Source organism: Syngnathus scovelli, chromosome 20, assembly GCF_024217435.2.
Source record: "Syngnathus scovelli strain Florida chromosome 20, RoL_Ssco_1.2, whole genome shotgun sequence".
NCBI lineage: Eukaryota > Metazoa > Chordata > Actinopteri > Syngnathiformes > Syngnathidae > Syngnathus > Syngnathus scovelli.
Genome location: NC_090866.1, coordinates 6,691,776 through 6,717,500, shown reverse-complemented (window position 1 = coordinate 6,717,500; position 25,725 = coordinate 6,691,776). Strand labels below are relative to the sequence as shown.

The 25,725-nt window shown below is 38.0% G+C and overlaps 5 protein-coding genes across 10 annotated transcripts in view; 2 read left to right on the top strand and 3 right to left on the bottom strand.

The window, feature by feature from the left end:
* The window catches only part of cep85l (centrosomal protein 85, like), a 6,072-nt gene extending 1,030 nt beyond the window's left edge, over window positions 1-5,042 (bottom strand). The window contains exons 1-13 of the mRNA XM_049756976.2: window positions 4,748-5,042; window positions 3,704-3,865; window positions 2,713-3,566; window positions 2,552-2,637; window positions 2,364-2,478; window positions 2,134-2,289; window positions 1,827-1,979; window positions 1,425-1,579; window positions 1,171-1,279; window positions 1,037-1,087; window positions 788-889; window positions 520-664; window positions 1-63 (exon numbers count right to left, since the gene is read on the bottom strand). The exon at window positions 1-63 is cut by the window's left edge and continues 1,030 nt beyond it. Coding sequence (XP_049612933.1) covers window positions 1-63; window positions 520-664; window positions 788-889; window positions 1,037-1,087; window positions 1,171-1,279; window positions 1,425-1,579; window positions 1,827-1,979; window positions 2,134-2,289; window positions 2,364-2,478; window positions 2,552-2,637; window positions 2,713-3,566; window positions 3,704-3,865; window positions 4,748-4,796 — 2,200 coding nt within the window. The 5' untranslated portion in view covers window positions 4,797-5,042. The remainder of the gene's footprint in view (window positions 64-519; window positions 665-787; window positions 890-1,036; window positions 1,088-1,170; window positions 1,280-1,424; window positions 1,580-1,826; window positions 1,980-2,133; window positions 2,290-2,363; window positions 2,479-2,551; window positions 2,638-2,712; window positions 3,567-3,703; window positions 3,866-4,747) is intronic.
* Window positions 5,043-5,175: 133 nt separating this feature from the next.
* On the bottom strand, window positions 5,176-23,825 carry LOC125990190 (gap junction Cx32.2 protein). Its single transcript, XM_049757003.2, has 2 exons — window positions 23,451-23,825; window positions 5,176-6,272 (listed from the first exon to the last, which is right to left on the bottom strand). Exons 1-2 carry the CDS (start codon window positions 23,490-23,492, stop codon window positions 5,574-5,576), a joined length of 741 nt encoding a protein of 246 aa, XP_049612960.1. The 5' UTR covers window positions 23,493-23,825; the 3' UTR covers window positions 5,176-5,573.
* mcm9 (minichromosome maintenance 9 homologous recombination repair factor) overlaps window positions 6,128-25,725 on the bottom strand; it is a 53,576-nt gene continuing 33,978 nt past the window's right edge. Inside the window, exons 18-20 of the mRNA XM_068649132.1 lie at window positions 24,051-24,104; window positions 23,897-23,971; window positions 6,128-6,272 (exon numbers count right to left, since the gene is read on the bottom strand). The gene's annotated coding sequence lies outside the window, so the exon portion shown is untranslated. The remainder of the gene's footprint in view (window positions 6,273-23,896; window positions 23,972-24,050; window positions 24,105-25,725) is intronic.
* Window positions 7,737-9,670, top strand: LOC125990188 (gap junction Cx32.2 protein). Of its 2 annotated transcripts, XM_049757001.2 has the most exons (3): window positions 7,737-7,804; window positions 7,913-7,926; window positions 8,532-9,670. In XM_049757001.2, exon 3 carries the CDS (start codon window positions 8,548-8,550, stop codon window positions 9,409-9,411), a length of 864 nt encoding a protein of 287 aa, XP_049612958.1. In that variant the 5' UTR covers window positions 7,737-7,804; window positions 7,913-7,926; window positions 8,532-8,547; the 3' UTR covers window positions 9,412-9,670. The 2 variants fall into 2 exon arrangements, with proteins under 2 accessions (XP_049612958.1, XP_049612957.1); XM_049757000.1 differs by having other exon boundaries at window positions 7,763-7,926.
* Window positions 11,086-18,668, top strand: gja1b (gap junction protein alpha 1b). 5 transcript variants are annotated; one of them, XM_049756998.2, is made up of 3 exons: window positions 11,149-11,216; window positions 11,461-11,503; window positions 14,992-18,668. In XM_049756998.2, the coding sequence occupies exon 3, from the start codon at window positions 15,003-15,005 to the stop codon at window positions 16,170-16,172; it is 1,170 nt and encodes a 389-aa protein (XP_049612955.1). In that variant the 5' UTR covers window positions 11,149-11,216; window positions 11,461-11,503; window positions 14,992-15,002; the 3' UTR covers window positions 16,173-18,668. The 5 variants fall into 5 exon arrangements, with proteins under 5 accessions (XP_049612954.1, XP_049612953.1, XP_049612955.1 ...); XM_049756997.2 differs by lacking the exon at window positions 11,461-11,503 and having other exon boundaries at window positions 11,086-11,216; XM_049756996.2 differs by lacking the exon at window positions 11,461-11,503 and having other exon boundaries at window positions 11,137-11,216; window positions 14,987-18,668.

Below are 25,725 nucleotides of genomic sequence, written 5' to 3'. Positions count from 1 at the left end.
TCAACGGGATGACTTCCTCCTGCGCGTCGCTGCACTCGCTCTCCTCTGCAGACAGACTCAATGCTGCACAGAAATGACAGACATTATGCAATTGAGCTTAGCACAAGACAATAAAAATAGGAGTTCATAGGAAGTCACATCAGAAAAGATCCTTTCTCCGAATCAACACCTTTATCATCTTTGAGCAATCTGTATGAAAAAGGTGTGATTTTACCAAAAGTGATAGTCATATTAGTCATAAACCGCAAGTTTGGTGTGTCCAGTTATTTCATTAGTCAGAGGTGCTAACGTGAGCTGTCCTTTTACATCAACCTGTTTGCGTCAATTTAAAAGAAACAAACATGGTCCATTTTACTCTTTAGGGTCAACTAGGACTGAAAACAAACGTCAAAGTTTTAATCATTCAGTCAGCCTATATTATAGCTTGTGCTTACAGCAGCACAATGTTCCAACATATTCCGAAATTTAACATCCATCAAACAGATTTTGGTGCTGTTGTGAAGAATGTTGTCCACATACATGTCATGCCCAGCAGCAGGGACAAGTTGAGTTCCTTTCCTTGAGCTCTCTGCAACAGGATGCCGCGAAGAGCCTGAAGGTCCAGAAGACACAAGGACAGCTCCTTCAAGAGTCGCCCCATTTGTGGAAGCTCCACAGTGTTGTCCTGTAGGCAATTATTCATTCGTTAACACACATTGTACACGCTTAAGAGATCTTCTCAAAAGTCGTTAGCAAAACTATTTGTACACAATCTTTTCTAGGCCAAGACATGAAATAAATAAATTACCTGTGACAGGGTTGTAGAGTCAAAGGATGAACCTTCTTGGTTGTCTGGAGGACTTAACTGTTGTGAAAGGTTTCTTCCTTTCTGAAGTCTGGAACTGGTCACCTATCACCATACAGCAGGCAGTGAGAGTATAATAATTAATAAGGGTATGTATTTCTCCAATTTTTTTTTTTTTGATCCGACTTGGGTCACTTTCATGTGCCAGATATTAGGCGGAGAAGGCAGGATGGTAGATTTTTATTAGCATACCTTCACTTGTGTGTTGAGCCTCTCAATCTGTTTTTTCTGATGCTCAATGAGCTAAGCGGAGACACAGAGAAGATGTGACTGAGTACATTCTCTACATCTACTTCAGCACAAATGTGCTCCGTTCCAAACCCCACCTTGCTGCTGTGGTCTTGTTTCTCCAGGAGTTGAGAATTTTCCACCTCAAGATGCTTCAGGTCCAACCTCACTCCATCCTCCAAACATCTCTGCACCTTCTGCTGCAATCTTGAGTCAACAAAAATGCGAGTGACAGATAGGAACAGGTGTTAGCAGAGAGGTCAGGAAATACTTGAGCATGATAAGAGCCTAGAAGAAACCTCAAACCAAGCTAGTAGGACGCAGATTCCAGCTAGTTAAATAAGATTAGTACCCGTGTACAGAAGCAATCAGCTCCTTCTCTCTCCTGGCTTGCATCTCAAGCTTGATGTCTTTTTCCTTCAACAGAGTATAGCTGTCTTGCAATTTTTTCTGCAAGTGACACACCGTTTTCTCCAGATTCTGAGCTCTCAACTGCACCTCTTCCAGCTGAACACACACAAAAAAAACCACACACACAGAATGTGCAATTATGAAATTCAGCAGTCGATTTTTATGATTTTTTTTTTTAAGCGACAGATCATGACAGAAGTGATTTTATATTGTTGGACTACCATTATTATGTTTTTTTTTATTACTGACCTGTTAGATTTTGAATTAAAAATAGAAATAGTTTAGGTTTTTATTAATTTAGAAAGAACTGCCCCAAAAAGAACATAAAAAGGTGTGCGTGTACCTGCAGTGCCTGGACTTGTACTTCGCCCAGAGTTGGCAGGTCAGCCAGGTACTTCTCTAGAGTTTCGATGCGTTGCTGTTTTTCTTGGTTCTGTTCGCTCTCCCGCTGACATTTTTTCTTCAGACTGCAGATGTAGCGATCCCTTGTCTTGATCTGATCACAGAAGCATTTGTTTTAAAAACATGATAAGGCATAACTGCATAGTCAATCTCATTTCTTTGCAAAACAATATAAACAAAAAACACTTTTAAAATAAACAGCTTGTGGTTCTTCTTGTTTTTTTTTTTAAATGTGTGATTCCCACTACCTTATCTTCCAGTTTCTTGAGGTCTTCAGTATATTTTTGAGTAGCTTGCTTGTACAGTTCAGTAAGATGGAGCACTTCCAGTTCGGACACTGCCAGCTTCCTGCTGAGTTCTTCATCGCAACAAAGTCGATCAGACGGTACTTCCTTCACTGACTTCTATTGGGCAAGGACAAGCGTTACCCCAGAGCATATTCCGATTATAGTGAGGAAGTATTTATGATAGATGGTACCTTCATTTTCAGAATTTGAGGGTCTTCAAACCACCTCTGACTATGTAGCACCTGCTGGGCTTTCAGCTCATTTTCTCGAATGCGGGCATGGAGTTGCAGGATCTGTTGCTTCTGTCTGAAAAGAAAAAAAATCGTAACTCTTTCTGGTGCCTATTAAGCCTAAGAGTGGAAAGTGGGTCATGACTTACCTATCTATCTCTAGTTCTTTTTGTCTCAGCATTCCCTCTTTAACTTTCACTAAAGTGTTGGCAAAATGGGATGTCCCAAGCAGCGTCTGCAAATGCACAATGTTTTCATTAAATTAATAAAATAAAATAAAAAAGAGAATGTGCTGCACTGTCACTCTTACCTGGTTCATGCCTTGTTCGCGTGATGCTCCATCTCCACCACAGATCTTTGTTTCACTACCAACCATCTGGCCATTTTCTCCTCCATGTTCTACTTTGGAGCTATATTCCATCTGCTCTGTCAACCACATTTGTGTGCGGACAGCTGGCTGAATTGGGGAGTCTCTGTCAACTGGGTGACCAAGAGCTGAGTCTGCTAGCTTTGATAAACTGAGGCCATAAACTTGACTACCTCCAAGAGCCATCTTAGTTTCTGCTAAACTACTATGGTTTATGTCCAAACTGCTGTGTTTACTAGGTGAGGATAAAGATGAGGACAGTGATAAATCAGTTTCCAAAGCCGATCTACTACTATGTTTGCTCCAGTAGTAAGGACCTGCTGCACCAGGAGAGCGTTGTAATAAGCTGTGACAGAGCAAGGAGGAAGATAGAGGTAAATACAGGTCCCTATTTAAGCCACGGGGTTCTTTTCTGTAGCCATAGAGCAGACCCCTGTCCAGGGAGCCATGTGAATCTGCACTGTGTTGATGGACTGACGTCTTCTTGGAGTTCTTATCAACACCAGATGATAACTTAGTGAGAGAAGACCACCTCCTGATGGGCTGCTGATCCTGCATGTCAACGGTAATTTGTGCACCAAGGGGAGACGTGGTAGGAGGAGTCAGCTGGCAAGATTTGGTCCTATGAGCGGTGCTGCTGGGTGAGGTTGTCATTCTCAGAGCGGCATATGATGATGTGGATGGTGATGGCTTGGCGTGGACAACCGGGGCGCTCCCGCCGAACCCATCCTCCTGACTAGAGTGACGTCGGGACAACGGCTGGAGAGATGAAGGTGTGGTGCTTGAGCAGGAGTCATCTTCGGGAGGTACAAGGGAAAGAGACAATTAATTTGGGCCCAAATTTGCTTAACTCATTCACTGCTGGCCCAGTTAAAATGGATCTTTGACATCTATATCTGTTAATGGTAATCTTGAAAAGAAAAAAAATATATACCTTCCACGCTATCAGAGCAGTAGGTACCAATGCCGGTGTCGCCACTGTCGGACACAGCACTGTGTCTACGTCCAAAGATGCTGTTCCCAGGTCCAGGCTGCTTGCTGTGCCAGGATGATTCGTGCATAGGGACCCACCCAGGAGAGCCACCACTACTTGAACCTTAAAGCAACATTAGAAACAATTTAGCAACGGTCCCTCTTCTTTGTAGAGAACTGTTAGATGAATGGAATCATAGTTTCAAATATTAGGTGTGTGCAGGTATGTAGTATGACTTTTTATCTTTTTTTATTAATGATAAAGCTAAACTTTTGTACAGAGTCATACTAGTAATTTGAATGAAAACAGTTGATCACCTGAGAAACTCCAGGTAAATTAAATCAAGTCTAGCAATACAATACTTTTTATTTCTAAAAGTACCTATTCACATTAGTAACACTTTTTCTTGTACAGATATAGTATATAATTGTTATTTTACAAATTATTGATCCACTTAAAGTTAAAAATGGCCAGCTTTCTTTGTCAATATAATGTTAGTTGCTCAACCAAAATGCTGTTTTTGTTATTTCCCTGAAACCTCCCATAGTAAAGAAATTTCCTAACCCCACAAACTTATCTGAATACAAAGATTAAATGGATAAATGTACATGACAGTGAGCTAATTAGTGGATATAAAAAGTCTACACACCCCTGTTCAATTCAAGATCTTTGTGATATAAAAACTGAGACAAAGATAAATGTTTTGGACTAAATATCTTATTTCAAACAGTTTCCACCAATAATGTGAACTGCTGTACAATTTAATTGAAAATAAAATGAAATATTTTTGAGGGGAGAAGAAAAAACATGGTATATAGAACTAGCTTCTCTGCGCCACGCGACGTTTTCGTGCATTCTTGCTGCCCACCAAGTGACGTAAATTCTAGTCGACCGCAGTTCATCCTTTTAAATCAACAAACGCCGTATATCGGCCACTACATGTCTACCTACAAGCAAGTCACAATATTATGACATATTTAGTCGCATAATAATAATAAAGCTTACCTGTTTTATTCGAATCGTATCCATCGTCAAGATCACCTCTGTTCCACATTGGCAGTGGTAAGACGCTTTACATAACAGCAGTCGGAAAACAGCTTCGTGGTCGGAAAGGAAAAAGCCTCAATGGAATAAAAGGAAGCCAGTAAGGGATTTAAACGCGACTACGATGGTATTGGTGACATTTTAGTGTGAAACAGTGCCTGTAGAACCCTAATTGTATGTCTTGTCTCAAGACAGTTCTCAAGTAACGGTCTCTGTTACTTACACACGATGACATCCGGTGTGGAAGTGACGTCATCGACTCTCTCCCCTTTAAACATTTTTTTTTTTATTGGAAGCGGAATTCAAATAATTTTCCTGTTTGGTATTAGCCTACAAACACCTCTTGGGTGACTAGAGTTTTTTGGTAATATAAAATACAATTCATATTGTAATTTAGTTTATTTGTGGTTCATTTCCAGATGTATAGAAAGTATATAAAAAAAATGGTTGTCATACAATACATAACATAGCAACAACATGCTCAAGACTTGCAGGCAACAATTTTGCACTTCCATCACAGCTCAAGAATTTAGAAAAATGTCACACACAAAAATAACATTGTATAAACTTAAAATACAAAGAGCCAGGAATAATAAAAGTGCAGGGCTGTATTTGTGTTGTGACCTGCATAGGGCATCTTATTATCATCTCAAAATAGTTCATCATACATTATCAGGTAAAATTTCAATCTTTCACGTTATAGTGTGGGACCTCAATGGGAGTCGGCCGATTTGTTTGGATTTTTAAACATTGGGCAAAATGATTGGCTAAGAAATGAGCTCCTCTTTCATTTTTGCCTGATCTTCAATATTATCAGATGAAACATTTCAGCAATGTTGAGCAGTACAGAGATGACAGCCATCACCAACATAAAAATGATGAACACATTTTTTTCTGTCGGACGACTAATGAAGCAGTTTGTGTCAGTCCGACAACTTCCGCCTTGGAACGTAATCTTATCAGGTATGAGAATGGAACCGTAGATGAAGTACTGGCCCACGATGAAGCCCACCTCCAGCAAGATCTTGAACAGAAGCTGCATCATGTAGCTGACCAACAGGAAGCCTTTAAGCTGCACCTTGCCATTTTCATCAGAATATTTGGGAGATTTGATTATCCTGTTGGGGTCACGATTGTGTCGCCTGATCTTATTCTCTTTGCGAATAACAAGCAGGACGTGACCCAGATAGATGAATGTAGGTGTTGAGACAGTTAGGATTTGGAGCACCCAGAAACGTGTGTGAGATATGGGGAAGGACTTATCATAGCAAGCATTCTTGCAGCCGGGGCTATGGGTGTTACAGTCCATATTTGCTTGTTCATCTCCCCATATTTTGTCCACTCCAGCTGCTAGAATGAAGATTCTGAAGACGAACAAAACGCTCATCCAGACCTTGCCAAATATAGTCGAATGTGATTCGACCTTGTCCAACAGCTCTGATAAGAAGGACCACTCGCCCATGATGGCAGCCGATCTTTCACAGGTCTGTGGGAGAAGACGCAAACAGTTATAAAATGTTTTTTTCTGGCTGTTCAAAGCTCATGCTAGCAATGTTAACAAATGATCAACAAAATTGCAGCGGTAATGTGAGACGTAATACATTTTTGATATAGGCTCCAACACACTGTAAAAATAATAATAATAATACCCATAAACACATATACACCGCACACACGTTCAAAAAAAGAAAATAAATGTTCACCAGATAAAATGCTCTTTACACTACCTTCAAACTTGTTTCAGATGACTTTTGATCAACACATTCATATTCCAAAAAGTTGTAAAACGCTAAAATGTATTCTTTGTCATCTGTTTTATCATTTAAAAGGTTGATAAATGAATTTACATTGTATTTAAACTAAGATTTTTTATTAAAAGTTATAACGGGTCCTACCTACTCAACGTTCCTGCTTCCGTCTCTTCTTGTAATCCCACTATGATGGTTTCACTTCTCTCTTAAAGCGTAGCTTAATTTTGCAGCAACATCAAGTTTATCAGACTCCCTCATGCGTGACGATGACTCAGCAGAACATGACACAATTTCTTCACAATTCATCTTATTTACTAGCATATTGCGACAGCTTGCTTTTGCAATATGTATGAATAAATTGTCCCCCCCGTTGTACCGCCTTGAAGATAACCTCTTGAAACTTACAGAAGTCTCAGCTGCTCCAAAGTATTAAGACAACTCCCGGTAAAATGTTTGTGTCTCAAGAGGAACAGGATTTTTTTTCCCAGAAGCAGAACAATCAGCTGTCGTCCATTGACGACTCAAAGTTCGAGGCTTGGAAAAGAAAACTTTCGTTTATTGCGCATGAGAAACATTTTGATGAAGATTTTTGCGAGGGTCATGACAGACAAACGGCCCCCCGACCTTGAGTTTGACACCGGTGATTTAGGGAGTGAACTGAGATTCCTTGGACACCTGTTCAGTTGAGTCAGGTTTGATGGTTTCCGAGCACACGTTAAATCATGTACACATTTTCAATAATATTACATTTTGGGGGACTGAGATGACAATTCCAGAAAGATTTTGGTGTTCCTCTCCAGGTTTCTTTTTTGTAAGAAATTCTGAAACATTTTGATAAAAAGTTTTGCGAGGGTCATGACAGACATGATGCGGCCCCCCGACCTCGAGTTTGACACCGGTGCTTTAGGGAGTCAACTGAGATTCATTGGACTCCTGTTCAGTTGAGTCAGGTTTGATGGTTTCCGAGCACACGTTAAATCACGTACACATTTTCAATAATATTCAATTTTGGGGGACTGAGATGACAATTCCAGAAAGATTTTGGTGTTCCTCTCCAGGTTTCTTTTTTGTAACAAATTCTCATCATCAAAATTCATAATAAAAGGGTGTAACTATGTCTCGGTGTGAGCTATGTCCAGTGGGAGGTATGTTTACCGAGAGAATAATGCAAGTTACGCAGTTTGACAGGAAACTGGACTGATGAAATTCTTCAAAACAATCACGAGTTAGACACATCGAAAAAAGAAGCTGTGGGCGTTATGCTGATGTGAGTCTATCAAACCAAACCCACTTCACTTGGTTGTATTTAAGTCTTGTCCTCGATATTAAACCAATTGTTATTGTGTTTTCTTTTTGCATTTATTTTTCTACCAAGTGGGAGTGTGTCAGGCAAGTATATTTTTTTTATGTTTAAATATTTGTTCGGTTTAAATCAAATACAGTAGAGTATCATGCTTCCTCAAATCGGGCGAGATTGTGTTTTAAATTGTGCGTTGAGATTTCTGCATTTGTATTCGACAAAATTAACTGTATGCTACAAATATGGATCATATCTAGTACATATGCAGATTAAGACGCTTATACCTCTAAAAAAACATGTTGACATATACATGGTTGAAACATATGGCAGATAAAACTTCGCATAACATAGGCCTGTATAATTATCAATATCATCATACTTTTGGTTTGTTATCCAAAATATGAGAAACAAACATACAGTTGATGATAATGTTTTTCTAATGCTAAAAAATAAGCATTTATTTATTTATTTATTTATTTATATATTACTTTCATTTATTTCATTTATTTATTTATTTATTGCTCTTGTTTATTTATTTAGTTTTGTTTTTATTACTTTCATTTATTTAGTTATTTATTTAAATACAACGGTGCCTTACTCATCACATTCTTGGGAGAAAGTTTGGAATTGATTTACCATTACCTCAAATATCCTTTGTTTGACGTTGACACCAGTATGTGTTTCTCTATTTCAGATGTTAGTTATTTGCCATGGGTGACTGGGCGTACCTGTCCAAACTTCTCCACAAGGTCCAAACTCATTCCACTGTTGTCGGAAAGATCTGGATGAGTGTCCTCTTTGTGTTCAGGATCTTCGTGTTGAGCGCCGCTGCAGAAAATGTTTGGGGTGATGAATTGTCTGAGTTCTACTGTGACTCTCTTGAACCAGGATGTAAACACTCCTGCTATAACTGGATGTTCCCAATGTCTTATGTGCATTACTGGGTACTGCAAATCACTTTTGTGTCAACCCCAACACTGGTCTACCTTGGCCATGCTGTCTTCATCATCCACAAGGAGAAGAAAATGATAGAGCTGGAGCAGAGCAAACTCAATGGAAACAAACCAAAGACACCTAAATACACTGATGAAAGAGGGAAGGTGAAAATTAAAGGACTCTTATTTTCCACATACATGACCCAGCTTGTATTTAAAATAATCCTGGAAGTTGGGTTCACCATCGGACAGTTTTATGTCTTTGGCCCTCTAAAAGTTGTCTCGGATTTCCATTGTAAGAATTCACCACCTTGTGCTCATGAGAGCGGATCCAGGTGTTATATTTCTCGTCCTACAGAGAAGACCATCTTTATCTACTTTATGCTTGTGGTTTCTGGTATTTCAGTACTTCTCAATATTGTTGAGATTGTCTACCTGCTGTGTAATAAAAGGCATAGCGCAAAGAAACACCATGCAGCTCAAGCTCAGGTGCTCACGGCAATGCCGTGTCCACCAACCAAGCCACCATGGGGAAGCATGAGAAACCAATATGGAGGCTTAGGCTACCCTCTGTTGCCTCTCCATCCTCAGGTCACCACGTGCTTAAGCAACGATGATAGTCACATCCACTCAGAGTGAAAACGAGATTTTTTTTTTCTACTGTTGCCTTCAAAGGTTTATGTCAACTTTTTTTTTTTTTTACATTTGAAATAAAATTACACTGAATGTCACATTAAGCTGCAAGCTTTATTTTAAAGGCCAAATCTTTCATGTGAACTGATGTAAACAGATGCAATCTACTCTTGTAGAAAGTCCTAAAAGTTTGTTATTTCTTATTCACTGTTCCACTTTTACTTGGCTCTGTAATTTGAGGTTGAAGTAAAGTGCTTGTCAATTATATTGTCCCTGAATATTTCACTTTGAATTATTGAGCAATTTTTGATGTCGATGCTTCTACTTTAAATCTTTGTAACAAAAAAAGCACCTCTCGGTGATCTGTGCATTTAGGAGAAATAGAATATATAATAAATAATACAAAAAATATAAAATGTATACAATATTAATAATAATAATGATGATGATAATAATGATGATGATAATAATAATAATAATAATAATAATAATAACAACAATAATAACAATCATAATAATAATAGTAAAAATAATAATAATAATAATAACCTTGACCTCAGTGTCATGGCCATGTCTGATAACAGGTAAAATTTAAACTTTCAATCAATGGGAGCTGACCCATTTGTTTGGATTTTGAAACAATTGGGAAATTTACTGGCAAAGAAATGAGCCAATGCTCCTCTTTCATCTTTGCCTGATCTTTAATATCTGATGAAACATTTCAGCACTGTTGAGCAGTACAGAGATGACAGCCATTGCCAACATAAAAATGATAAACATTATTTTCAGTTTGACAGCTGATGTAGTAACACTCGGACAACTTCCGCCTTGGAACGTAATCTTATCAGGCATGAGAAAGGCGCCGTAGATTAAGTACTGGCCACCTCCAGCAAGATCTTGAATAGAAGTTGCATCATGTAGTTGAGCAACAGGAGGCCTTAGATCTGCAAGTTAGGTTAACTTTATTAATTTTACTAAGATGCACTTTACAATAAAGGAGGCTCAAAGTTATATCAACTTCCAGGCTACCTGGGATACATTTTAAGGGATCTTAGGAATGTTACCCATTTAGAGTCAAAAATTACTCATAATGGCTTGTAATCTTTTTCATCAAACTGAAATTTTATGATTTTACATTCATTCCTCCACATCCATTTTCTGTTCTGCTTATTCTTTCTTTGCTGATGTGAACCAAAAACATTTCATTTGATTTTATGGCCTAGATATCAACTCAATTGAAATTGTGTTTTCTTTTCTACAAATTTAGCGGAAGTGTGTCAAACAAAAATCAATAATAATAATAATAATAATAATAATAATAATAATAATAATAATAATACAGCTGCGTGTCTGCATCAATAAATTAAATTACAATTAGGAATAAATGCATCCCTCTATGTCTTGTTCAGTGAATAATTTTCTAACATTTCTATCAGTGTATTTCGTTGACATTTAAATCAACATGTGTCGTCATATTCCAATACAATCACGAGGTCCGCAGAGCAAACTCTCAATTGCGGTATAGAATCAAAGTCTCAAATAGTTTATGGCTATGGAAAGTTTTTATTTTTATCGCTGCGTATGCGTCAGTACTGCTTGAGGTAAAAGATACATTTTAAATTGCTATTATCCTAATGTAGCGCGAGAGAGGCTTCGGGTTGACGTCAAGGTCAGGTGACTCCCTCTTTGACGGGACATTTGTAAAGGAAGTTTATAAATTAAGCTCACTTTCCCGTCTGTTTCCAAACTTGGATGTCAACCTTTCTGAGGAGCGAATTCCAATTAATCCCGTGTCTCTAATTTACTCTCTGGTGAGTTTGAAACTTGTAATGCTGTATTTTTATTATACGCTTGCCTCTAAATTTCGTGTGAACGGTGCTTTGTTAACATAACTTTGATTTTGGTTAACGTTTTTCTTCTGTGACAAAAACGTTCACTCACTAACTGATCCTCTTATAGAATTTTGGAATGAATGATGTGTTTGAACTAAAGGCTAGTCAGTTTATAGCTGTTAAATGTATTTATTTATTGTTTGTATCCGTCTAATATTTTCAGTGTAACTTGCGCCCTGCCCACTGTTTGGATTATTTTGGAGCAGGTGGGTCACCAACCTTTTTCAAACTGAGATACGTTTTGGGTATTAATTATTGCATTTTGATACCGACCGACAATTTGTTTTGTTTTATTAGAGACACATTTTAGACAAAAGGAAAAAAAAAATCATTTACTCATGTTTTTATTTTGAATAATCGTTGAAATTCATTAACGTGATGAAACTGATTATATTAATGATTTCTCACAATAGTTACAAAACAGTTTTGTGTGTTTGCGCCTGTCTGATTATCAACATGGAATATTTTGAAATACTGTGGCAAAATTTCAATCAAGTACGTAGCAAGTATTTGTGGTACTAAAGTGATCGTCTGTATTTTATTTATTCAGCCACTAGATGGCAATATTTACCAGCAAATCGCAATAAGAAAAGCTGACAGAAACGAGAGAAACTTTTTTGATACGTTAGTAGAAGCAAACAAAAAATAGCAAAAAAAAAATCGACCGGTTTGGAGTGAAACAATACGCTTAATATTTGTTTGCTAAAACGAGATGGCATATGTTTCGTGTTTTGTAACAGAAGCATTGATGGTAAAATCCAGAAAAAATACATTTCGGCAACATTCAAATCAACAGGTGTCGATGCCGGCTCCGGATTTTTTAAAAAAATCATTATTAATTTTATGCATGCGAATTTGCATCCGAACATATTCTAAGGACGTAAGATGCGCGTAAAAAAAAAAAAAAAACTGCAGCCAACTTTTTTTTCTCTCCTGGCAATATGCTTGATGTTAAAGATGCATTAAAGTGACAAAAACACATTTTCCTAAAAGTTGTTTACTAAGCTAAACACGTATTAGTTCTTTCCATTTTCTTGGCTGCTTTGAACTTTTCATCTTGGCCTGCCTAACGTTTTTTTTTGTCCTCATGAAGAACGAAAGGGGCTTCGGGTTTTGACGTCAAGGTCAGGTGACTCCCTCTCTGACGGGACACTTATAAGGGAAGTTTGATAAGTTAGGCTCAGTTTCCAGTCTGTTCCCAAACTTGGATGTTGACCTTTGGGGAGTGAATTCCAATTAACGTAACGGAAAGGGTCCCAACGGGCTCTCTATTTTCCTTTCTGTAACTTTCCAGGTGAGTTTAACGCTCCAAATGTTATATTTATAACATTTATTACAAGTTAGCCTCTAAATATTGTGTTTGGACACAAACACAGAGCTGTGCTTTTGCAGCATTGTAATTTGATTAACTGTTTATAATAATAATTTGAATATGTCCCACAATGTTTTCTTGTAAGAAAAAAAAAACTTTTGTTTTGTTTTGTGTGGCATTTTGGACCCATGATCCTGTTTGCAGAACCTTGAAGTGAATGATGTGATTTAATTAAAAGCGTATTTCCCAGTCAGCCCAGTTAGTTTACAGCCGTTAAACAACCTCAAAAAGATTGTTCAGCTGCTGCAGGAATAGCAGGAAACCTCAAACTGGGACTTGTTTTTCCATTCATATCCTGTGTCTTCTGCACGGGCCATTGTGTTGGATTTGTCTGTGCTGTCTGAATCATTTACCACCAAAGCCACTCATGTAGAAAGTGGCGGGAATTTCTAATAACTACAAAATTATTTATTGCCTTTAATATCACTTGGCATGATTGACTATTCCTATTAGAGTCTCTGACTAACCCTAAAATAACTTATGACCCCCTCACAACCATCCAGGTTGTCGGATAAGGTGCATTGTTTTGCCCGGTAATAAGGAAACGCGGTAATTTATAGCATAAAATATGTCTTAAGGTTAACATCCCTTCTAAGAAGGGTAGATTTATGGACAACTGGAAAACATTCAATTTTGAATTCAACATTCAGTCAAAAAAACAAGTTTTCTTAATACACAGTACAAATTATTAATATTTTTTTCTGTTTTCATTAGTCTTCCCTCAAATCACTTTTGAGTGTGGGTTTGAGTGGTGAAAAAAAAAGGGCATTTCAGAGATGTCACTCAGTTTAAAAATGAATGAAAATATGCCCAGTTTGCTAAAATATTACATTACTGGAAGCATCGCAGCAATGAGCAAGGAGATGCATCCCAATCTTAAACGTCATTTGGTAATTATTGATTGAAAGTCCCGAGTGTGGGTATGTCATGCTTGTGATCAAGTCCATGATGTTCTTCTCAGATGAGATCCAAATTCCATGTGAGCTTGTTTAGGTTATAAAAATAAATTGTATAGATGGCACTTGCCAGTTGTGCCACAATGCTTAGCACCGCTAAGCTGTCAACAGGACAGTGTGAGCACTTTGGAAAGAAACTCCCAGCAGGGCTTTCCGGTCTGCTACCCACACACACATTTTACCTTTTTTTTTTTTTCTTTTTTTTCTTTTTTTTTTTGGGATGGTCATTGAAGCTCCATGTCTGCAACAACTTATTTGTGCTTCTTCACACTACATTTGAAAGAGGTAAATCACATACAATAAACGTACAAAAACAGAAAGAAAACAGAAGCGATATAAATAAATTCTTTTTAAAAATAGCAAAAGCACTTTGTTTACAAGCATGTAAATGGGCACAATGGGAGTGTTGAAAAGGAGAGCAGCAGGGAAATACTTAAGCTAAAATCCCCACATGTGACTGAAATGTTTTTAATCAAGAGCTCCAACCAGTTTGATCTGGAATAATCCAAAGTGAACACCTTCTATCCTTTTTGTCCAAAAATATTATCTTAATGTCATGATTCATGGATATCTCTGATTCAAGCTTTCTGCATTCATATAATGACTCATTTAATGAGTCACATTGGGTGTTAAGATTGTGACATACTTTCTCAAGCTTACAAGATTGTGTCTGAAACGTGTTTCCTGTGTCTGCTCCCAGCAACTGAATTAACTTGTGTGCTTGTTTCACAAGGACCAATAAACCTCCAACAATATACAGAAGCCACTAACACTTCATGTTGCCACTACCAAAGAAAATAAAGTCCTCAAAGTAGTTAGAATAATGATCTAGTAAAAATGGGAGTTGTCTTTTTTAAATTCCATTTACATCCAACAGTTCTTACTCATCTTTTGGGGGTAAAAATAGTCTGATTTATGCCCATATTTTTTATTTTCTCTTTTCACATTATTCCCTCAACAGCTCTTTTTGAAGCAGGTTCAAAAACAGCAACAAAGTCAAGGATCAGCAAAATATGCGGAAATAATCCTTTGATGCAATAGGTGTCAAACACAAGGCTCGGGGGCCCAGATACGGCCCGCCACACCATTTTACTTGGCCCTCAAAGACACATCAACTTCATGTGTCAATACAAAAATTGCCAATTGTGTTTACTTTTTTTTATAAAAATAGAGATTGCTAGCTTTTATTAATATCTGAACAGTTTTACTCATCTTTGATTTCAAAACTAGTTATTCATCAGTTTGTTGTATAGCCTACACTATATATAAGGCGTTGACAATCAAGTTAAACTAAGCTTGATCAGTCAGATAATTTAATTTGATAATTCTTACATATTGATGTAATGTCTTTTTTTTCCCAGCGTAGCCTACTTGAGGATGGGCGATTGGAGCGCTCTTGGCCGTTTGTTGGATAAGGTCCAGGCCTACTCCACAGCCGGGGGGAAGGTGTGGCTCTCTGTCCTCTTCATCTTCAGAATCCTGGTCCTGGGCACGGCAGTAGAATCCGCCTGGGGAGATGAGCAATCCGCTTTCCACTGTAACACCCAACAACCTGGTTGCGAGAACGTCTGCTATGACAAATCCTTCCCCATCTCCCACGTCAGATTCTGGGTCCTCCAGATTATCTTCGTGTCAACCCCGACCCTTCTTTATCTGGCTCATGTTTTTTACCTGAACAGGAAGGAACAGAAATTGAACAGGAAAGAGGAAGAGCTCAAAATTGTCCAGAATGACGGAGGAGATGTTGACCTCCCGCTGAAGAAAATCGAAATGAAAAAGCACAAGTACGGCATTGACGAGCATGGCAAAGTAAAGATGAAGGGGGCGCTGCTGAGAACCTACATCGTCAGCATTTTTTTCAAGTCCCTCTTTGAGGTGGGCTTTCTTGTGATCCAGTGGTACATATACGGCTTCAGCCTGGCGGCGGTCTACACTTGCGAGAGAGATCCATGCCCACATAGGGTCGACTGTTTCCTGTCACGCCCCACGGAAAAGACCGTCTTCATTATCTTCATGCTAGTGGTTTCTCTGGTGTCCTTGCTTCTCAACATCATTGAGCTCTTCTATGTGCTTTTCAAGAGGATCAAAGATCGTGTGAAGAGCCAACAGCCACCCACTATCTATGCTAGTGGGGGCACTTTGAGCCCGACCCCCAAGGATCTCTCCACGACCAAGTATGCTTACTATAATGGCTGCTCTTCCCCGACTGCCCCACTCTCACCCATGTCCCCTCCAGGTTACAAATTGGCCACAGGAGAGAGGGGTACAGGGTCTTGTCGTAATTTTAACAAGCAGGCCCATGAACAGAACTGGGCTAACTATTCCACGGAGCAGAACCGCCTTGGCCAGATTGGAGGAGGAGGGAGCACTATTTCAAACTCCCATGCACAAGCCTTTGACTTCCCCGACGATACCCACGAGCATAAGAAACTGCCCTTATCAGCCGGACACGAAATGCAGCCTCTGCCCTTGATGGACGCTCGGCCCTGCAGCCGGGCCAGCAGTCGGATGAGTAGCCGGGCCAGGCCAGATGACCTGGACGTTTAAACCTGGCCGGCAGCCTGAGAATCAGGAAATGATCACTTAGGTTTGAACAGGAGCTGGGCCTAACCTCAGTTACTATTTTTATCGTAGAGACTCTTGGGCTACGTTGACACTGCCCAATGTCCATCGCCAGAAATGTCCACATTATGATTCAAGTTTCAAGTGGGACTCAATCAAAGCCAAACTTTAAAACAACTGTCACTCAAATCAAGTTTGCAGGTTCACACATGATGTCAGTTACATATCAGATTTAAATCCAAATATGCCCAGGTCGCATTTGACAAAAAAAAATAAAAAAAATAAAAATCGTAATTCTTCACTGCAAGAAACGACCAGATACACATGGGCAAAAAAAAACCCCAGAATTGAGCTCCAGTGTGAACGTAGCCCAAGTTCGTCAAGAGACATTCAAACCTGTATGTAACACTGATAAAAGGTACAAGTTGCAAATAGTTTTTGAGGACTTTCCATTTACCTATAGGACCTATCACCTAACCTAGCCTTAACAAAGCACACCCTTAGAAGTAGGGGAAAGGCAGAGGTGATCCTGAGATGCAGTCACTCAAGAACAGTTGAACAGAGCGATTTGTTTGATTTTATGTTCAATAAACACTATGTGATCATTTTATATAGGGTCAGCCATGTTTCCACCAAGCAGGACAGTTCAGTTTGATTCACTGCGGTATGCTCTAGTAGAGGCGGCCATTTTGTGGATGAAGGTCTTTGTAATTGTCCCTAAACGGGTCAAGTACCAACCGTTTTGGCACACATAAAAGTCTGCCAAAGATAGGTGATGTATCGCCTATTTCAGTTGTTATAAAGTCATGTTAGTTATTCCTCATATATTCATTGTCATTCCCAAAACTTGCAATATTTCTGGTGGTGCATGAAGTACACATTAAACAGCATAATAAACAATTTCAGGATACCAGGTTGGGTACAAGGTGCATGTACCGTATTTTCGGCACTATAAGGCATACCTAAAAACCTCCAATTTTCTCAAAAGCTGACTTATAATCTGGTGCGCGTTATAGATGGACCAATATTGAGCCACTACAGCAGGCATGTCCAAATATATGGATTTATATATGGACAAAGTTTTAAAATGGGCCATTCATTGAAGGTGCGCCTTATAATCCGGTGCGCCTTATATATGGACAAAGTTTTAAATTGGGCCATTTATTGAAAGTGCGCCATATCATCCGGTGCGCCTTATAGTGCGAAAAATACGGTAGTTCTAATTTAGGTAGTTGTAATTGTACCAAACTGAACAAACAGTTTTGCTTGGTGGACTCGCATTTCTAAGAATTCTAAGATGACTATTTTATAACTGGAAATTGATAAGGCCACAAAATGTTTTCCAATTATGAGATAAGAGTTGAAATGTGAACATTTAAAAAAAAGCCCGCTGTGTCTTTCCAATGACACATTTTTTTTAATGGTAGTCACTTTGCAAAAAAGGCAAAACAAGGCTTTTGGGAGTCTGCGGAGTATTTATTGCTTGGGTTATGATGGAAATCCACTACTCCAATTACGAATTGACTACTATTCAGTACATCTGACAATTTTTTTTTTTTTTTAAACTCCCTACAACGTGTTTATTTATTGGCCGTTTCTACAGTCACAGTCACAAATCATCCAGACATCCAGATGTAGTCAGTCTGGATGTTTTTTTCCTGATAAACTTTGAATTTATGTGATGTTTCATTCTGTGGGTTTATTTGTATGTTTTTTTTTTTTTTTTTTTTTTAAAGGAGCGTGTTAGTGGCAAAATTGATGCGTCAGGCTGTAGTAACACAGCAATGTATTGGTTGGTGAAATCAGTGCTGCCTTTTTCATATTGTTGGGAGACAACCGGAAGATTTTTTTATTTTTTTTTATTCATTCGAGCGAATGATCTCGTTAGCGTATTTGTTTCCAATTCGATGTCAGCGTTGCTGCTTGAGAAATAGTTACTTAGTACTGTAAATCATGCTAACTGTCACAATGAAAATGTGAGTTTTTAGAAGACTTCTTCTAGATCTGGACTAATATTTAGTCAGTTATATTAAAATATATGCCAATGTAGCTCCTCAACTACAAAACATTAGAATCAATCTCAATTTGTGCTTTGAAAATGAGTCGTTGTGTTGGTACTTACATGGATCTTTCAGCTACAATGGCGTTTGCACTGTGATCTAGTAGGTGATAACTATGTTAATATGATGCACCCACAACGTGAGAAGAGTTCTGATACTGTATACATGTTGCTAATTTATTTTGTAACAAAATAAAAACACTAAGGTGCGTGTTACGAAGCATCCAACTGCTGGTTTAATTGTTATGGGCCAAATGTTAATATTTCACTGACAAAGCGGGAAAAATAGTCATTTGTTATTTGTTATAGTAGCTCCGACAGTGCTAATCTATGTACAGTACAAAGTGCATGATAGCAAAGCAAACGTTCATTGTATCTGTGAAAACTATTTTAACCAATAAATGTTTCTTCATTCTTAATAATCTGACTGGTTTATTGATTATTGTGCTGTCTAAAACTTGTTCTAGCTAACACAGGATGCTCGTCAAGTTAATCTTAATCACATCCAATAATTTGTTGTATACATTTTGTACTGTGTATGTATAATAATAATAATAATAATGCATTATATGAATTGATTTCTACAATGATTTAAAGGGACATCAGTCAATGAAATATGATGAATTACGACCACACGTAATGGGAATCGGGTTACATCACTCGCGCCACAACTTAGACCTGGTTTCACCTGGTCTAACGTGTACTCTTCCGTTACCAAATCGTCAGGTATGGCGGGAATGTGGAATAGAAACCATCCTCGGTCCTCCGTAACACCGAGCGAGGCGCAGTGCAATCTGCCAAATTCCCGAAAAGCACACCTGTGCTTGGCTATGAAAATAAATAGGACCCATACATGTAAGCGCTTCTTTTGATTGGGTCAACCACGCCATTCTTTCAAACAGAATAAAATATTTGGCTATCTATTCTATTGCTGCACATAAATAAGTTTCATCCTACATGATACTACATTTCAAAGTTTGTTTACTTTCATCTGGAGTCTGTTTTTTTTGGAATCCACAGTCACAGCTTGCTGTTTGTTCCAGAAAATGGATTTGTGGAATTCAAGAAAGCAGAATGAGAACATCATTTTTCATTATACTTTGCATGTCATCAGCATTTCAAATTCATTTTATGTCTCCTGTTATGTAAAAACATACTTTTGGGTATGCATGAACAAAACCTGAAGTCAGGGTCAGGTATGCATTTTTAAATTGAAGTGAAACTGCAGACTGGTCTTTCATTTGACGTCATTGACTTAATTTCTTTCCGTTCACTGGCACACACTTTATGCTAGTCTGCTCTTGTTCCATTTCATTAAATAGAACAACTCACTGTCAACAGCAGTTAACGCTTTGTTCTATTTATGATATATTTCACATGCCTACTTTGAAAATACTTTATTCCTTTGTGTTGACACTCTTCCTCCATTACCAACGTAATGTTGCGCCATAATGTAGAAGAATATGCACTAAATATTAACAATACAAAATTTATCTTGACATATGTAGTAACCACATCTCTCAACATTTTTTTTTTCTTTCTTTCTTAGTTAACTACTGACATTAATAGAGAATTGCATCATGTTCTTAAAACAGAGAAAACCATCCAACTAATGCTGGCATGGTTGCCGAACACCACATAAACCAAATCATGATCCACAAAAAAGGAGTGCAATAAGGTTCCAGGTATTCAGCGCTGAGCTTTACTCGAGCTTTGATAAAAGCTTCCGAGAGATGTAGTTAAATTTCATAACAAGAAAGGACACAGCTCTTTTTCACTTTTCCAAGTTCCCCATTTAATCTTTCCATCGCACTAAATCAAACCACATGTTGTACAGACTGTAGCCACAGCATGAAGACCACATGTGTCAGAGTTAAAAACGTAGGGGAGCAAATGGGAATTGTAAACTTCCATTAATAATATCTTCAGATTGGTTTACAGTGAATTTGACACACAGACACCAGAAATAGACAAGTTAATTTTGATCTTTCATTCAGGAAAGAAACATCACCTCTTTAACCATGCAAAAATGTATAAAATGGTAAAAATGTTGTTTTGTTTCATTTGAAACATTTAAAAAAAAAAATTATAGTCAGTGTGACAAAGCAAATAAGGAACCAACTAATTCCATCATTCTCACAGATATTCCCAGAAACAAATTGGAAGCTGTCCAAGCTCTCCAATAAATCAAAGACTGAGTACTAATGTTGATTTCTGCACAGTCATCCCAACGAGGTCCCCAAGCAATAGATATGTTCCAGGAAGTCTCGGTGTCAGCCCAAAATAGTCTTTCCGGGGTTAAAATATCACATTACAATGTGATGCTTTAGTGAAGTTCATGAATGAAACAAAATAAATTAAAAAAAAAAAAAAGTGATGGGCCGTATCTGGCCCCCGGGCCTGGAGTTTGACACCTATGGCCTCGACAGTTTCAAATTTCTTTGCAGACTGGATTAATGTGAGGTGAGAATTTCTGTGGACAGCTACCAAGACAAAATAAGGATGGGAAAATCTAGCCACAGGGAAATATTGATTATTTGATATTAAGCGTAATGTAAAGGTTACATTTGCATTACAAAAAAGGTTTCGGGACCATTGCTATGGAGGATGTTTGAGACAATTCGCTTCCCCACCATTTTTGTTGCACCTTCAATTGCGTGACAGCTACGGAATACATAAAATCATGACAAAGAATCCGAATGAGAGAAGTATTGTAATAAATTAGATGAGATGTTACGCCACCTTGTGACATAAGCCAGTTGGCATTTAGTCATGACCAGTAGCGGCTGCCATGGTCTCATTTCTTTGTTGTCGCATTGAATTTTTGTCATCACTGACCATGTTGCGCAATTAATTATCTGATTACGGGATGATTTTTTTGCAGTGTAAAAGTGGGCAACTTTTTATGAATGCCCGCTTGATTGAGTCTCTGATGCAACTCATTGAAGGCACAAGATCGAGGGGACGTTACCTATTTGAATCTGTCTTTTTTATTTAAAAAAAAAAAAAGCGCTGGACTGCCTAAAAAAGTCGTGACTAACTGCAAGACTGTAATTCTGTGTTAAATGTTCAGTACGTGCCTATATGTGAATTTTCTATATCTCCCAAAGGTCACTTTTACAAATCAGTGTGCTTTACCACCTCTGCCTGAAAGGAGACTATTTATCTCAATGTTTTTTATCATTTTACGCCACTCACATTTCTACATTTCATCATGTTTGACAAATACTGAAAAATGATAGTAAATGTTTATTTGATAACCATACAAATGTAGCTTTGTTTGCAGCTTGGAAAGAACACGCTAACAGTATTTGAATGTTTTATTTTTAGGGCAAATGTCAGCAGAATATTTGAATGTGCACCACATTTGAGAGGTCACTGCATTTGCGAACCAATCATTTTGCATTTTCTTTTTTTTTTTTTTGACGCAATAGACAGGACTGATGAATTTTGTGTTGTTTGTAAACTGATTCGCCAAATAGTTTGGGAGTTTTCAATTTTGGTTGTTTTTCAATTTAGGTTGTTTTAATATAATTTTGAGGTTTTTTTATTCTGTTTTTATATCATTTTTAGTTTTTTATTCAGTTAGTTATCATTTCTACTTTATTGTCAGCATAATATACATAGTACACTTCCTCACACAGTATTTATTGCACGACAAAAAGCTACTCCATGTAGAGCAGAATGAGTCAAATATCCAGGTGCAAACGTTAGTAAATCTTAATCTCGGACATGAGAACCGCAACCATGCTATTTATTCTGAAAATAAACTTAATCAAGGTTGAACTGACAAGTTTATGTGACTTTTCAATTTGTGAGCGTTATTGCAAAAAAAGCGTGAACTGAATGCTCCATGGATTACAAATCTGGACTCAGCAAGAGGCTGGGACATCTATCAGCGAAAGAAAGGCTTTCAGTAGGAGGCACGGGAGGCCTCCTGCATACTGTCTCCTCAGTAACCATCTCCAAACACACCAGACTTAGCAAGGAAAGGCAATTGAACTTAGAATATGTGTGCTCATTTGTTTTGTTTGTGTGCGTGCCAATATCAGTGCACATTATTATTATCAACTTTATTATTAAGACTTCACATGCCATATTAAAATTTTCTTTGAATTTCCTTGAATCTGTATTTATTGTATTTTATAATATGATTTATTTTAATTTATAATGTGTTTCGAAACTCGGCTTTGCCAATTGCAAAGTCACTTTGTTTTTATAGAAAACACACAATGACACCGCGAGCTGTGTTTGTAATTCCGAGTTGAGTCTCCAGAGGAAATGAGCAAGTGGTAAACTGGCAACGAAATACTGTGGGTGAAAAGCAGAAAGAGACACTTCAGGAGGAAAATTCCTTGAGCTGCGTGAGTGGTTACTTCTTCAATAACAGAAGATGTGTTCCAAGAAACATGGTACAGAAAGACTGAATGTTAACGGAGCAAGTTTAACACGCATGTTGTGGCTACCTTAACATTTGGTTGTGAAGCAACTAATTCTTTGGCTGAAATAAGTGACGCATGGAGAGAATGATGTTTATGCGTAGTCTGAGAAAGCACAATTGAAGTTTCCATGTGGTTGCCAAGAGTGTCCACAAAGAGAAACACAATAGTTACACTAAGATGTTCCACCTTAATTGCTCCACTATTTTTTCACTTCACGGCATGGTGTGTGTGTATTTTGCCATCATAACCAGAAATTAATAAATTAAAATCTGAAACTATTAACCAATCAGGAGTCAAACAGGGCATGCTTTGATTGGCTGTTTGCTATCCAATCCTAACTAATAGGTGAGAAGGTTGGTTATCTTTGTAAATGTTTTGTTGAGAAAGAACAAAAAAGGAACGTGTTGTCACAATTTAATGGAAGATCGTTTTATCTCTAGTGTCTGGCAACGAAAATGGTTTTGAGACATTCCGTTTTTGTCAGGTGCTGCATGTGATAGATGTCAAATTTATTTTGGTTGCCATATTTTTATAATAAAGAAACAATTCCACATTTGCTCATGTTATGACCTTGCGTGTCTAAATACTTTTGTCCATATGGTGTAGCTTTTTTTTAATCTTATTTGGTGAGACAGAGAAAACAACATAGCTTTGAACAAGGTTAAGAGTTGAGTTGTATGGCGTCAATGACTGTTGAAAAGTGATTGTTTAGAGCTGAGGCAATTTAGTTTCCTAGTTATCACGATTCTCGGTCTTAAATACCTTGTGAACTTCTTTGGAGTTTCCAGGCAATGCAGTCAGCATGAAGCAGAAACAACGACATTATCCCTTATATAGTTTAAGTGTTTTTGGCTGTTGACTGTGTTCCTCCACCACACACGCACGCACACTTCAAAGTCTCAAAGGTTTTAGCATCTTATCTAAACCTCTGTTTTCAAGTCAACAAAGAGGCAAAAACAGTCTTGCCTCTTGTGTTCCCTAAACCGACCCAAATCATTTGATTAATTTAGCATCGCCAGAGTCAATATTGATAAAAATGTAGCTGTATATGTTCCTTCAAAATAAAAGTGTAATAATTATTCAATAAAACTTAATTCATATGTTACTGAAACGATAAAGTTTTTTGTAAGTCAAATCAAATATTTTTAATACTTAAGTTGCTTAAGTTACTCAACTTAAACAAATCATTGCAATTTGTTTCCTCAAACCTTTTGAGTTGAATTTGTTGTGTTGTTTTCATCCTTGGCCAGGAGGTCAAATGCAGATGTGGACCAGTGCACAATCTGTAATAATAATAATTCATTAGATGTGTCCGGAAAGCATCATTGACAACAAAAGTGAATGTCATGGTTGCTTCAGTACCTGGCAAATGTTCTTGGCACATTTGACATTTCCAGTCCAGATGTTGGTTCAATGCTTTATAACAAGAAAGGAATACATTATTTAAACAAGTGAAGATAAATACATTCAGTTTCACATTTTATATCATTGCAACAAAAATCAAATGCCCACTATTCCCAAGCAAGACAACAAAAACAGCCTTCATGAGATACAAGTCTTTGCTTCACATTTTCCACTTTACTGGCTTGAAGAGAAACAAATTGCACCTCATTTGGGTGAGCCGGGTATTTTTAACAGCTTTTGGCTGGCAGAGCTGCAGCACAATCAATTGCACGCTCGACAACAGTACTGACTCGGCAGAAAATACTCGTTCATGTGCGCGGCAACGTTCGCACACGCTGAGTACAGCATCCAGTGGTTTTTACGCAAGAAACCTGCGCCTCTTGCTCTGTGTGGCCTCGCTTGACTCTGCCCAACGAGACTGAGTCAGCGAGATGCTACACAGCTGTAAACTGAAAGACTGAGCATGGAATGCCAAACCAACGCACAGATGCATTTTTGTTTGAATTCTTAGTAAAAAAAAAAAAAAAAATCTCGCAGCTGCAGCTGAAACTTTCACAATATCCCTTATTTGTGGTGAGAAAGCTCAAAAGTAACTTTGATTCCACTTCTAAGCATGTGTGGGCTTTCAAAGAACTGCTCCATCTGTTTGGTGTGTGTGTGTGTGTGTGTGCGTGCGTGTGTGCGTGCATGCGTGTGTGTGTGATAATGTCCTATTTCTAATAGTGGATGGATGGATGGATGGATGGATGGATGGATGGATGGATGGATGGACGGACGGACGGACGGACGGACGGACGGACGGATGGATGGGCATAAATTAGGATTTAGTTTTTATGCAGACATCTTTGGCAAAGACTACCGTATTTTCCGGACTATAGGGCGCACTGGACTATAAGGCGCACCTTCAATGAATGGCCCATTTTAAAACTTTGTCCTTATATAAGGCGCACCGGACTATAAGGCGCACCATTAATGCATCATGTCAGATATTTAATCCAAATCAAAACATTCTCCATTTTACCTTTTTTATTTCAATTTCAGATGCAACAAATTACTTTATAATCACAAAATAATGATCCATAGTCTTTTTGGTTCATGATTCATAGTCTTCAGCGGGCCACTTATGATTGATTTCATAACACATTGCTTCGGGCCAGTTTAAATTTAGGAATTTGGTCCATATACAAGGCGCACTGTCGGCTTTTGAGAAAAGTTTAGGTTTTTAGGTGCGCCTTATAATCCGGAAAATACGGTGATTTCACAAATTATGGTCATTTTCAGGTCTACATAGACCGAATATTAAATTACTAACAGTGCTCGGATTTGACGACTCACCGTTACAATGCACTTTCATTTTAAAAGCCCCGAGGCCTCGCAACTCGGTCAATACAACATGCCTCGGAACGGCTGCGGTATCAAGAAGTATTCATTGTGGTTATTTGCTAATACAAAGTCAGCCATAGGTCTGGACTTGTGTTGAACCTGCCTGATCTGGTATTATCGGAACAATTCGGAGATGCCATTCCAAAGATGCAGTTATTCTAGTAAATTTTACACTTTCTTACACAATAGATGGCTTATTCATGCAGACAGTCTCTCTGTCTCGCTCTCTCAGTCTCTCTCAGCATCATTT